Source organism: Budorcas taxicolor, chromosome 7 (assembly GCF_023091745.1).
Source record: "Budorcas taxicolor isolate Tak-1 chromosome 7, Takin1.1, whole genome shotgun sequence".
In the NCBI taxonomy this organism is placed as follows: domain Eukaryota; kingdom Metazoa; phylum Chordata; class Mammalia; order Artiodactyla; family Bovidae; genus Budorcas; species Budorcas taxicolor.
In genome coordinates, this window is record NC_068916.1 from 20543174 (window position 1) to 20556026 (window position 12853).

Consider the following 12853-nt stretch of genomic DNA (forward strand, 5'->3'; position numbering starts at 1 on the left):
GTAGACAGAAAATCTGCAAATATCTAGAAAACCTGAACAATACTATCAACCAACTTGAAATGGCATTTCTAGAACATGCCACCCAACAACAGCAGAATACACATTCTTTTCAAGTGAACATGGAACATACACCAAGACAGGCCATATTCTTTAATCATATTCATCAAGGTGGGTCATAAAACAAACCCTACATTTAAGAGAAGTCAAACCAACCAAAATATGTAACAAAATTAAACTAGATATCAGTAATAGCTATGTGGAAAAAAATCTCCAACAACTTTGAGATTAAACCATAAACTTCTTAATAACCTAGATGGAAGTGCCATGAGAAAACTCTTAATTCAATGAAAATGAAAATTAAGGTTTGTGAGATGCAGCTAAAACAGCGTTTAGGAGAAAAATGATAGCATTAAATGCTTATATTATAAATCAGGTGAATGTACTTAATGTCATTGGAGCTGCACTCTGAAAATGGTTAAAATGGTAAATTTTATGTTACATATATTTATCTACAATCGGAAAAAAACACAACAGAAGAAAAAGTAACCTAACCATGGGAATGAGGCCATCACCTTGATATATCACTTTGTATATTCCATTGGTTAGAACAGGTCACAAGTTTTGTCCACACTCAAGGGGAGGGGTGATGCCAGGGCTGTGGGCGGGACTGACACAGAAGCTCATCTCTACAGAGACCTTCCCAGCTCGGGACCTTCTCCCTGACCATCCAGCCTTGTCCATCAGGTTTCCAACTGGCTTTCATTCTCCTTCCATCGCACCACTTAACACTGGCTCATGCCTTTTCTATAGCCAAGAGTGCCCACCTCTGGCCCTTGACCTTCATCCTCATCCTCTAGGCTCCACCCAAATGCCACCTGGCCCCTGGAAACCTTCCATGACCTCCAGAGGACTTGAGTCTTGAATCAGCCTGGGTTTGCTCAGGCAAATCCCTTCTTTTGTTTGAAACTCAATTTCCTCATCTGTATAATGGGTCCAACAATGTCTTCTTTGCAGCTTTGGTGTGAGAGTCAATCCAGTGTCAAACGTTTCCAAGCCGGGGTTCTGAGCATGGGACATTCCTTCCTTCTTTCCTTTATCAGACCTTTGTTGAGCGCCTGCTGTATGCCAGGCCCTGTAATGAGCATAGCACAACCAAGGCAGACCCCAGATTCTGCTGAGGGGAATTTGGGGGGGGCCCTGACCTCATCTAAGCCACAGCACTGCCCACCTGGGAGCTGGAACAAGCCTCTTCTCTTTACATAGTTTCCCCTGCACTATGTTCTCCACACAGCAGCCAGAGGGCGACTAAACAATGCAGATGTGACCACACACCTCACCCCTCCCTCCTAAAAACCCTTCATGGCTCCCTATTGCCTTTGGGACAGAGACTGACATCCCCACCAGGTCTCCAGGGCCTTTGATGCCTGACAGTTAACCCCCTGCTAACTTATCCCACCCCCACTCCTTCCAGGCTAGTTCCTGTGAGTGGAAAGGAGGTGATTATCTAGGGAAAGAGGGTTCCAGGCAAAGGGTCAGCCAGTGCAGAGACTGTGAGCCATGGCTGGCATGATGGAGAAGCAGTGAGGAGGCCTGTGTGACTGGAGCAGAGTGAGCGAGGGGGAGAGAGGGAGGAGGAGAAGGCAGGGAGGGGACAAGGTAGGTCATGCAGGGCCGGGGGTAGGACTTGGATTTTTACCCCCAGGAGGTCTGTAGGCAGAGGAGGGTTGGGGCCTGACTCAGGTGCTCATGAGCACCCTCTGAGGAGTGTGCTTCAGGTAGGACAGATGGGTTGGGGGAGGGGGGCAGTGAAGATGAGCCAAGGACCTGGATGGAAGGGACTGCACTGGTCCAGGTGGGAGAGTTAGGATATTTGAAGGCAGAGGCGACAGACTTGCTAATAGATTGGTTATGGAAAGAGCAAGCAAAAGGTCAAGGATAACATTGACATACATGGGCCCAGCACGTGGAAGAATGGAACTGCCATCTATTGGCATGGAGCCGACGTGGGAGTAGCAGGACTAAGGACCAGGAATAGTTTTGACCTGAGGAACTTCCGCTTGAAGGTGTCAAGTGGACTCATGCATCTGGGCTCCTTTGAGGCTTTTTGTGGGAGTTGGACACGACTGAGCGACCTCACTTTGACTTTTCACTTTCATGCACTGGAAAAGGAAATGGCAACCCATTCTTATGTTCTTGCCTGGAGAATCCCAGGGACGGGGGAGCCTGGTGGGCTGCCGTCTATGGGGTCGCACAGAGTCGGACACGATTGAAGTTGCAGCATAGCATAGCATAGCATGGGGGTGGAGTAGACAGGCAGAAAGAGAGTAGGTTCAAGGAGTAGGAACAAGGGTTCCTGTGAGTTGGCTGAGGGTCTGGGACGCTTTTTCTGGACCTTGTTCCCAGAACCCTCTACAAACGGGTACACCCACCCACTCAGGGCCCTCCATCTGAGCTCTGGAGCTGTCCGCGACCCCAGGTGCTGAAACTCCAGTTCCAGTGCCTGGCAGGGGGTGTGCGCTCCAAACGTATCCCTGACTTCAAGTACAACGGCAACGCTCTTTCTTTGCTATTAGTATGCGCTGGTTTCCCAACCTGTATTGTACAGACTCCTAAAAAGAGGCAGGTATGTGTTGCTCTAAGTCAGTTCCAGACTCCCTGCTCTTCAGGAGGTTACTGCGCCTTTAAGTATCGCTGACTGCGTCACTTCTGAGGTCACAACCACCGAGGCTCTAAAGACAGGCCTAAGTTTAGGCTGTGGATTGGCTGATGGGCTCATGAATATGTAGATAATCCCCACCTCCACCTCGTTCTGGTAGGCTCAGGAAAGAAAGGGGCGGAGATGAGGCGGGATCGTGGTAAGGGGCTGGGGGCGTGGTCAGGGCCGTGTGTGTGTGTGTGTGTGTGTGTGTGTGTGTGTGTGTGTGTGTGTGTGTGTGTGTGTGTGTGTGTGTGTGTGCATTTTGTTCCCGGCTGTGTCTCCAGGACCTACCTACAGCAGCGCCTGGCACACGGCTGGAGCTCAATAAATGCCTGTTGACATTCGAATCCACAGTGTTCACTTTTCTGATTCAGGAGATCTTGTCTTGTCTGTAAGTGTTGTATTATAATGATAACGGCTGTTATTCGTATGCACTAATCTTGATTGTCTCAACAGTCCTGGATGATGCACAGTATTTTACAGATGAAGAAACTGAGGCTTAGAGAGAGAGTGACAAATGTTGAGGACCCAGACGTAAGCATACTGGTCTCTGTCCTCGTGGGCTTCACATCCTGTGTCACCAAGTTTAACCGCCACATGCCCTGCTTGCATCCTCCGTGTAGCTTTAAGGCCAACCAGGGTGAAAGGCTCCCTGTTCTGTCACTAGGATCTAGACCATCGCCACCTCTCCACCTGTACTCTCTCCACGCCAGTTCTGTTCCCTGTACTCGGAAGATTTCCTGTGCCCTCACCCCAAGCCAGCATCTCAGAACTCCAGAGTGGGAGGGTTTCCCGGTGGAGGAAATCACAGATGGAGAGGCCTGGCAGCTGGAGAGATGAGGGGGCAGAAGGGAGGTGGGGCTGATCCCACAGGCTTTAAGGGACAGGCTAAGAAATTTGGGCAAGGTAGCTTTCATGTCCCAGGAGAGAGCCCAGGGGTCTCCTTCACCACCTCATCCAGCCCCCAGCACGCCTGCAACACACATTTGTTGTTTAGTCGCTAAGTCGTGTCTGACTCTTTTGTGATCCCATGGACTGTAGCCTGCCAGGCTTCTCCGTCCATGGGATTTCTCAGGCAAGAATACTGAAATGGGTTGCCATTTCCTTCTCCAGGAGATCTTCCCGACCCAAGAATTGACCCGTTTCTCCTGTTTGGCAGGCGGATTCTTTACCACTGAGCAACCTGGGAAGCCTCGTTGGGTGTTCAGTAAACGCTTGTCCCATTTCAAGTGAAGGCGCCAATACTACTGAACGAAGGCGTGAGTCTCTGTTGCCCCCTGCCGGTGGCCAGGAGCCAAGCCTCTGGAAAGTGAATTTTCTATGGGATTGATTTCTTTTCCACACTCCAGTGTTCTTGCCTGGAGAATCCCAGGGACGGGGGAGCCTGGTGGGCTGCCGTCTATGGCGTCGCACAGAGTCAGACACGACTGAAGCGACTTGGCAGCTGCAGCAGCAGCACTTACTCTGGGCTTTATAGATATTAACTTACTCATTCACACAACAACGCTCAGGAGTGTGTGCCCATTAAACCTCATATTCCAGCCGTGGGGGCGACTGAGCCTGAGAGAGATGAGCCACTGGGCTGAAACACGTCATAATTGAGAGTCAAACCCTGGGCAGTCTCTAGATTTAAGCTTTAGCCTCCAAATTTAAACACTATAATTTTAGGACAGTCAGCGAGCAGATACTATGTACTGGGATCTAGGGAACAGAAGAGCAAATAAAACAGGGCAGGCACTGATGATGTATAATTTTAGTTACTATAGTTTTATAAGATGTCTTTCTGTTCTGCAGGGCCTTGTGGATTCTTTATCACAGTTCAGTGGGCAGACTGTGGCCAGTCACCTAATCTCTCTGTATTCCCCATCTGTGAACGAGATCCCACCTCCTGGGGTGATAGATGAGTTAAACCTAATAGTGCATAAGGAACTGTGCCTGACACATAGTATATGCTCAATAAACAGCCATTCATCTCAGGACATTCCAGCCTTGCTTCCCTTACAATTCAAAGATCCAGATGAATTTGAGAATTGGCCTATCCAGTTCCAAGCAAACTTTGTAGGGATCTGAATTGTGATGAAGTTCAAGGTTCATCTGGGAGAGAACTGATCCCTTAAGATCGTGAGTTGCCCCAGGTACCTCTGTCACCCAGTTCACCACCTGTCTGCTTTTCCATTTATGTCTTTCCGTAAGATCTTACCGTTTTCTCTCTCGGGTTTTTCTGAGGTTTCTTCCAGGTACTTAGCAGTCTCTGTCATAGCTGATGAGCTTTTGCTGATGTGTTATTTACCACTGCTGCGCGATGAATTACCTTAAGACTTCATGGCTTAAACCACTTCCTAGTTTCAGAAATCTAGGGGTGCTTAGCTGGGTTCTCTGCTTTAGGGTCTCCCACAGGCTGCAATCAAGGTGTTGTGCTGGGGTGGTGTCTCATCTGAAAGCTTGACTGGGTCAAGATCCACTTCCAAGCCCAGGTGGTTGCTGGTAGGCTTCAGTTCCTTGCAGGCTGTTGGCTGGAGGTGGCCCCCATTCCCCACCCCATTCCTTGCCCTGAGGGCCTCTCTGAAGGACAGTGGAGCACTTGAGTTAAATGTAGGTATTTCCCCCCAAATAATTCTCATACCTGTCATTTCCATTCTTTCATCTTCAAAAAAAAAAAAAAAAAGAATATTTGGGGACTTCCCTGGTAGTCCAGTGGTTAAGACTTCACCTTCTAAAGCAAGGGTTGTGGGTTCAATCCCTGGTCAGAGAGCTAGGATCCCCCATACCTTGTGGCCAAAGAACCAAAACATAAAACAGAAGCAATGTTGTAACAAATTCAATAAAAGACTTTAAAGATGGTCCACATCAAAAAATCTTTTAAAGAAGAATATTTAAAACTAACTCTTAAATTCCTAAATAATAATATATTCACCTTGTAAAGATTTCAGCTGAGCTTCAACTCTGCTTAATCTTGGCCTCCAATTCTTCACTTCCCCAAAACCACCCCCATCACTAGTCTTTTCTTCTCATTCTTACAACCATATACGTGTCCCCAGAGAGAAAGTTTTAAATATATATATTATTTCTCTCTCTAACTCTCTCTCTCCCCCATGTTGGATAATGCACTCTCTGGGAGAAGCCAGCTGCTATGGCATGAGAAACCGTGTGGGCAGGTCCATGCAGTAACGCACTGAGGCCTCCAGCCAACAACCATGCTAGGGTGCCAGCTTGGATGCAGCTCCTCCAGCCTTAGTCGAGCCTCAGATAATGACTTAACTTTGACTTTGTGAGAGACCCTGAACCACAGCTCAGTTAAGTTACTCCTGGATTTCTGATCCATAGAAACTGGGTGAGATAATAAATGTGTGGGATGTTTTAAGCAGCTAATTTGAAGATAGAATATTTGTTATGCAGCAACAGCTAACTGATACACCCTGGGTGCCTACTTTCCCAGGATGAACACCCTACCTCACAACCAGGACTCAGCCATCCCAAGCACACCCCTAAGTCACTCTATGGAGATACTCAGGTACAACTGCTGTATTGTACAGGTGCACATTTTAATTGTTTGATGACTTTGAGTTAAATTTAAAAGCTTAAATTGGACTATCTCAAATAACAACTTGAACTAAGATCTAATACATCTCATTTCAGGCACTACACAGTACAGGGAAATGGGATAGCACAGTGGTTGAGACCAACCTGAGATCCTGGGTTCACCTCCAGCTGTGCAGCCTCAGGCAGGTTAGTTAACCTCTCTGAGCTTCAGATTACTGACTCACAAAGTGAAGCTATTGATAGGACACACCTCACAAGGTTGTGGCAGGTTATGTCATGTACAATGTTTAGACTGGTGTCGTCCGAGAAAACTCCACAAGTGATGAACACGTGGCTCTTAAGCCCTTGAAATGTGGCTTAGTATGACTGAGGAAATTGTAGATTGATAAACTGATCGAAATGTAAAGAGCCACAGGTGGCCAGTGGCTACTGTAGTGGATGACACAGGCTTGAAACAACAGTTGGCAAACAGTAAGTGCTTAATAAATGCTTGATAGAAATATTACCCTGCCCAGTTGTTCTCCAGAATGCCAATTTACACCTCAACAGCAGCACAAAAGTCACCTGAGGTGTCCTATCATGCCCCTCCCCTGCTCAAAATCCTCTGTGACTCCCTATTGACATCAAGATAACGTCCCAGGGAATTCCCTGGTGGTCCAATAGTTAGGATTCCCCATCTCCACTGCAGGAGGCATGTGCTCGATCTCTGGTTGGAGAACTAAGATCGAACAGGCCATGTGCCATTGCCAAAAGGAGAAAAAAAGGTAATGTCCCAGATTTGTTGGTTTCATTGTGATTACAACTTTTAGTACATTGCAAATTACTTTTTCTTGTGGGGATGGAGTACTTTTGGTTTTTCTTTTGGGGGGGGGGGTCCTATAAGTACTTTCTCCTCAACTGCAACTTTGGAGGGCAGAGACAAGGTCCAGCAAATGGTAGTGCTGTCACCAAAGAACCTCTGTAACCTATCACCTCTGCATCCATCTCTTCATCCAGTGCTGAGGTCTTAGCCAGTGGCCCAACTAAAAACCACATCCCAAGCCTTTGAGCCTTTGCCCAGGCTGTTCCTTCCACCCAGAAAAGCCTTCCAGGTGGACTCGGACTCACCTTTCCAACTCCCACCCGAGCTGGGCCTCTCTGCTGGAGCTGGATCAAGCATTTCCTGTCTCTGAGCCTCAGTTTCCTCAACTGTAAAATGGAGTCATTGATAAGATTAAAAGACAGTTTCTGCAAAGCCGCAGGCAGGACGAGTGGCTCATTGAATCAAGTGCTTAGTATCCCTCCCATGAATTTGGAAAGGCCCAGCTTGGGTGTGGCCACCCCCCTCTACTCACATCCCCACTACAGGCTCTTACCCTGGAGCCCACTCTTCTGTATCCCAGGTCTCAGGATTTATTTTTGGGGGGGGGGGGACCTTTGAGGACTTCACTGGAGTAGGGCAGGGTCTGCAGGCTGTCTTATATGTGCTTTTTCAGCCAAAGTCAATTCCTCTCTTGGATCTTACCTCCTTCAGGTCTCACCTCTTCAGGACACTTCTGGGTCCTTGACTACCTCAGCTCCAATGGGGGGATTTCTCCCTCCACATTCCAATTTGAATCTGTTGTGTAACAAGTATTGGTGAGGCTGTGAAGACATGGGAACTCTCATGAGCTGCTGGTGGGAACACAGAGTGACCAGGACCCAGCAATTCTGCCCCTAGGTATGTACCTTAGAGAACTGAGCTGAGTGTTCAGACAGAAACTCACACATGAATAATTATAGTAGTGTAATTCATAGTGACCAAAAAGCAGACCCAAATGCCCATCAATGGATGAATGGGCCATCCAGACTGGAATATGATTCCGATTTAAAAAGAAGAGGAGCACTGGCACTCGTTACAATGTGGCTAGACCTTGAGAACACGATGACAATGCTCAGTGAGAGAAGCCAGACACAGAAGGACACAAAGCCATGGGATTTATCTGGTGGTGCAGTGGCTCAGGCTCCGTGCTTTCAATGCAGGGGACCTGGGTTCTACGCTTGGTTAGGGAACTAGATCCCATATGCCGAAATTAAGAGTTCAAATGGTGCAACTAAAGATCCCATGTGCTGCAACTAAGACCCAGCACAGCCAAGTAAATATATTTTTTAAAAAGGACACAGGTCATTTTGCTATACACCTGAAACTAAAACAACACTGTAAATCAGCTATGCCCACAATAAAAAAACTTTTTAAAGAAAAAGAGGATACACAGTGTGTGATTCCCTTGATAGGAAACGTCCAGAACAGGAAAATCCACAGAGAGTGGGTTCCTGGTTGTCAGGGGCTGGGGAGTGAGTGTTCATGGGGACAGGGCTTCTTTTTGGGGTGATGAACTCTATCGTCTGGGACTAGATAGATGTGATGGTTGCACAACATTGTGAATGTACTTAATGACACTGAATTGTACACTTGAAAATGGTGAATTTTACCCCAATTACAAAAATATGTACTGTACAGTGTCTCCCCTGCCCCCTCCCCTGGCTGCCTCCTTTAAGCCAGAGCCCAGAACCATCTGGTCACTGCTACGTCCCTGATGGCCAGCATGGGGTCAGTCACTCAGTTGTTGCTGTTTTAGTTGCCGAGTGGTGTCGACTCCTTTGCAACCCCATGGACTGTTGCTCACCAGGCTCCTCGGACCATGGCATTTCCCAGGCAAGAAAACTGGAGTGGGTTGCCACTCCCTTCTACAGGGGGGTCTTCCCTATCCAGGGACTGAACCTTCATCCCCTGTATTCACAGGTGGATTCTTTACCACTAAGCCACCAGGGAAGCCACAGTCACTCAGCTGGCATTCAATAAACAGTAGACATTTGTTGAATGAATGAATGAACGTGTGACTCAACACACTTAGGCACCTGCTCTTCATGAGAAAGAACGCTCCATTTCTTCAGCGTCTGGATGATTCTCTCAGAATTCAGCTGCGGGGACATCAAACCCTTCTCCTCACACACCCCTCACTCTAAATCCAGATTCATCTCTAGCCCAGGCACCCGACTTGACCGGAAGCACATGGTCTTTATCCAGGAGAGGAGGGCAAATGAGGGAGGGCCCAGTCCTTTAGCAAGTAAAACTTTTATTAAATAAACTTTCAGTTTCTCCAGACCAAAGAGAGGTGTTTTGGACATGAAGGTGATGACTGCAGCTTCTCACCTGAAACACGCCACAGTGACAAGGACCTCGAGATTCAAAGCAAGTCAACTCAAAGTTCCCTCCAAGTCTTTTTCTCCTCCGTGTGTGTGTGTGTGTGTGTGTGTGTGTGGCGGTTTGTCTCCAAAAGTCAGTTTTGCAAGTTGAAACTTCATGAAATTACTCGTAGCAGAAATAAAGTACATCGTACAAATCACGTCGGTCTTTGATGTGGAGTATAAAAATGGTATTTACAGCCAGTAAACATGGACCAAAGGACACACACCACTGCACGCCGGCACGCAGTCCCAAGCAGGCCTGGCGGGGGCCAGGTGGGGCAGGACATAGCCGAAGCCCCGCGACCCCTGAGCACACACACACGCAGACTCACAAAACACAGGCACACTAGAGAGGGTCTTGGAACAATTATCAAACTCTGGAATATCGAAACAGGTTTGTCAGAAGATTTTTTCTTCTTTTTTTTTTGCTTTTTTTTTTTTCTTCCTTTTTTTTTTTTTTTTTGCTTTTTTTTTTTCTGGGTCCGTCAACACATTTGGTAGAAACAAAAGGGAATGCGTGTTTTTTTTTTTTTCCTTTTCAAAAAATTTTTTTCTCTTGAGCTTATGAAGTTCTCTGGTGCCTCGTCTGGCATGAGGCCCCACCGGACGTCCGATTAAAAAAAAAAAAAAAAGAACTTGACTCTGTGCTTCAAGGGGGGTTTTCACGGTTTGAGTAGCTATACAGAGGCGCCCCACGGGATATCCCTCCCCGCCCCAACTAGGAAACACAAAAATCCATTGTTGTTTGATTCCCCCCCCATTTCTTTTCTTCTTTGTACCTGCTCAGAAAGACCAAAAAAAAGAAAATTCTTTGTAGAGGTATCTCCGGTGAAGGGGTGCTGGGCCAGCGCACACTGGGCTCCTCCGGTGCACGTGGCGATCTTGGTCATGACATAGTGAATTCCAGGCTGGTGATCCAAAGGCAGGGAGGGTGGCTGCCTGCCCTTGGGAGGGGGCTCGAGGGGTTGGGGGGCTTCCCCCGGCCCTGTCTGCCCCCCGACGGAAAGCTAAGGGCTATTGGCCACATGAGTAAGGCTATGACTGGGGGTGGGGGGAAGGGTCGGGGGAGGCCAAGGGGTCTCTTTTGTGCCTGCATCCGGAGAAGGCAAGGCCCTGGGACACGGGGGCAGGGGCTCAGGAAGCTGCAGCTAGGACCAGGGACACTGAAGCCGGCTGAGCCCTCAGGCCCATGAGAATTATCGGTGGCGGGGGGGGGGGTCAAAAGTCCCGGAGGTATATCGCGTTCGTTGGCTGATTCCCAGTGCTTGACCGGCGCCCTGGTCTGACGTGACAGTGGGAGGCGGGGGGACACTGGGCTGCCCCGCCAGCCTCAGCCCTTCTGAGCGTCCCTGCTGGGTGACTGGCCCAGGGTCACCTTCTCTTGGATGGAAAGAAGTCGGAAAAGTTTGGTCCCATGATCTATACTCAAAAAATATATATACTGTCTATAGCTCTCTATATATACGCATATATATATATAGGAAAAGTTGCAATTTCGTTCGGGGAAGCCATGAAGGTTGTGTGTGTGGGAAAGGGGTGGAAGCGAGGAAATCTCCGTGGAGGGGGTAGTGAATCCTTGGCCCCCACCTCAGGAGTCCCCCGAAGACCACGAAGCCCCTTCCCCACTCCATGGGGCCTTGGGCAGCGTTTCACATTTTGGGGAAGGGAGCAGGGGAGTAGGGAGAGGAGGGGAGGGGGCTGGTGTCCAAACTCTGTTGTAATTTACGGAAAAGTCCTGGATCAGTTGGAAGCGGGAAACCCTCCTGGGGTGGGAAGGCCCCTCACCTGGCGGAGAAGGGAGGGGCGTTAGGGCGCCGCGTGAAGAGAGGGGGAGGGTGGGCACGTAGGCCAACAAATCACCTCCCACCCGCTCCCCTGCCCTGGCCAGACTGGGATCTGGGATCCCCAAGGACCGCTATCTTTGCAGAAAGAGTCCATTTTGGGGTTTGGAGGTTGACACACACGGCTTGGAGGGGTCGCTTAGCCCCATGTCCTCGTCTGGCCACCGGGCACAAATAGTTGTTTCTTTCCGTCTCCTCTCCCCTGCTCCCTGTGGCTCCACGAAGCAGCGCCCCGCCCCCATTTCGCCTGGTGCACAATTGGTGCTTAGTAAAGACTTGCTGTCAGAGTGTTCAAAGCGCGCGGATCACAGATGTTGGCTTCGGGTGGCGAGTCTCCGAGCATGCCCTCAAAGACCCACAACCCTCGAATCTGTGGGTGCTGAACACCCTCGAATCTGTGGGTGCTGCCCTGGCAGAGGGTCTGGAAGCAGACCCTCACTGAACACCTACTTCACACCAGACCCCAAGGTGGGGAGCCTCTGTGATGACCGCGGCAATGGAGGGTTTAGTGGAGAAAAATCGAAATAAGTTATCAAGAGCTTTCCAGGTGGCAGGTCCTGGGCTCAGCTGGAAAAACACCGAGTGCCCCATGTGAATCCACCCCGCAGCCCCTGGGGGAGGCGACGTGCATGAGCCCATTTCACACATGAGGCTTGTCGAGGCTGGAGCACAGTTATAAGTGTCCCCACTGGCCCTGGAGGCTCACGGTTCATGCCTCCAAAGAAGTGATGAGTTGACAGGGTCGTTTACTCTGATGGTGCAGACATTAGGGGATTTGTTCGTTTGTTCAGGGGATTTCCACCCCCACCCTCATCCCTGGCATGCCCTTGGGTGGGACAAACATTCCACTCTTTCATCAACCCACTGGGTGTGAATTGTGCCAAAGGAAGGGCTCCCAAAGGGGCCTAGCCGGGAGAACTGATTCTTAGGACAGGACAAAAGCCCCTCCCCATGGCCCGCCTCACCCCAGACCATGCCCGCCTCTCAGGTGAACTTCTATTCATCCTTCAAAGCCTTCTCCAGGAAAGATTCCCTAACTGCCCTTCCCACCCCCATCTTACTGCTCCGGTTCCAGCCCTGACCATGAGGTGGGGGTAGGGGGTTGAGGGGACTGGGGGAGGTGTCTTTGTCCAGCTCTGTCCCCGTCAACCAAACCTGGGGGCTCCTTGAAGCCTCTTGCAGCATCCCCCCAGCCTGGAGAGGGTTTGGAGAATGAGGAAAGTGTGCGGACAAGATGGGGTGGGGGTGGGGTAGGGGCAGGGCCGCCTAGCGGCTCACCTGGGCCAAGCCCGCAGCCTCTGAGTGGCTGTGGGCCCGGTCAGTAGGGGTGTCCCGGGTCTTTGGGCCGCTTCAGCTGCACTTTGAGCCTCTTCATGCCGATCTGAAAGCCATTCATGGCCTGGATGGCAGTCTGCGCGCTGGCCGGGTTGTCAAAGCTCACGAAGCCTGCGGAGACCGGGGTGGACCCACGATGGTGGGCAATGCGGGCGTCCTCGGCTCGCTCCAGTGCTGCAGCCCTGGCTGCCCGGCTTGTGGGGTCCTGGGGGCGGGGGTGTGCGCTCGCAGG

General features: G+C 49.8%; 1 protein-coding gene across 1 annotated transcript in view; it reads right to left on the reverse strand.

The window, feature by feature from the left end:
- Positions 1 to 12604: 12604 nt before the first annotated feature.
- Positions 12605 to 12853, reverse strand: part of CELF5 (CUGBP Elav-like family member 5) — a 47230-nt gene continuing 46981 nt past the window's right edge. Inside the window, exon 12 of the mRNA XM_052643717.1 lies at positions 12605 to 12732. Within this exon, the coding sequence (XP_052499677.1) occupies positions 12605 to 12732 (128 nt within the window). The remainder of the gene's footprint in view (positions 12733 to 12853) is intronic.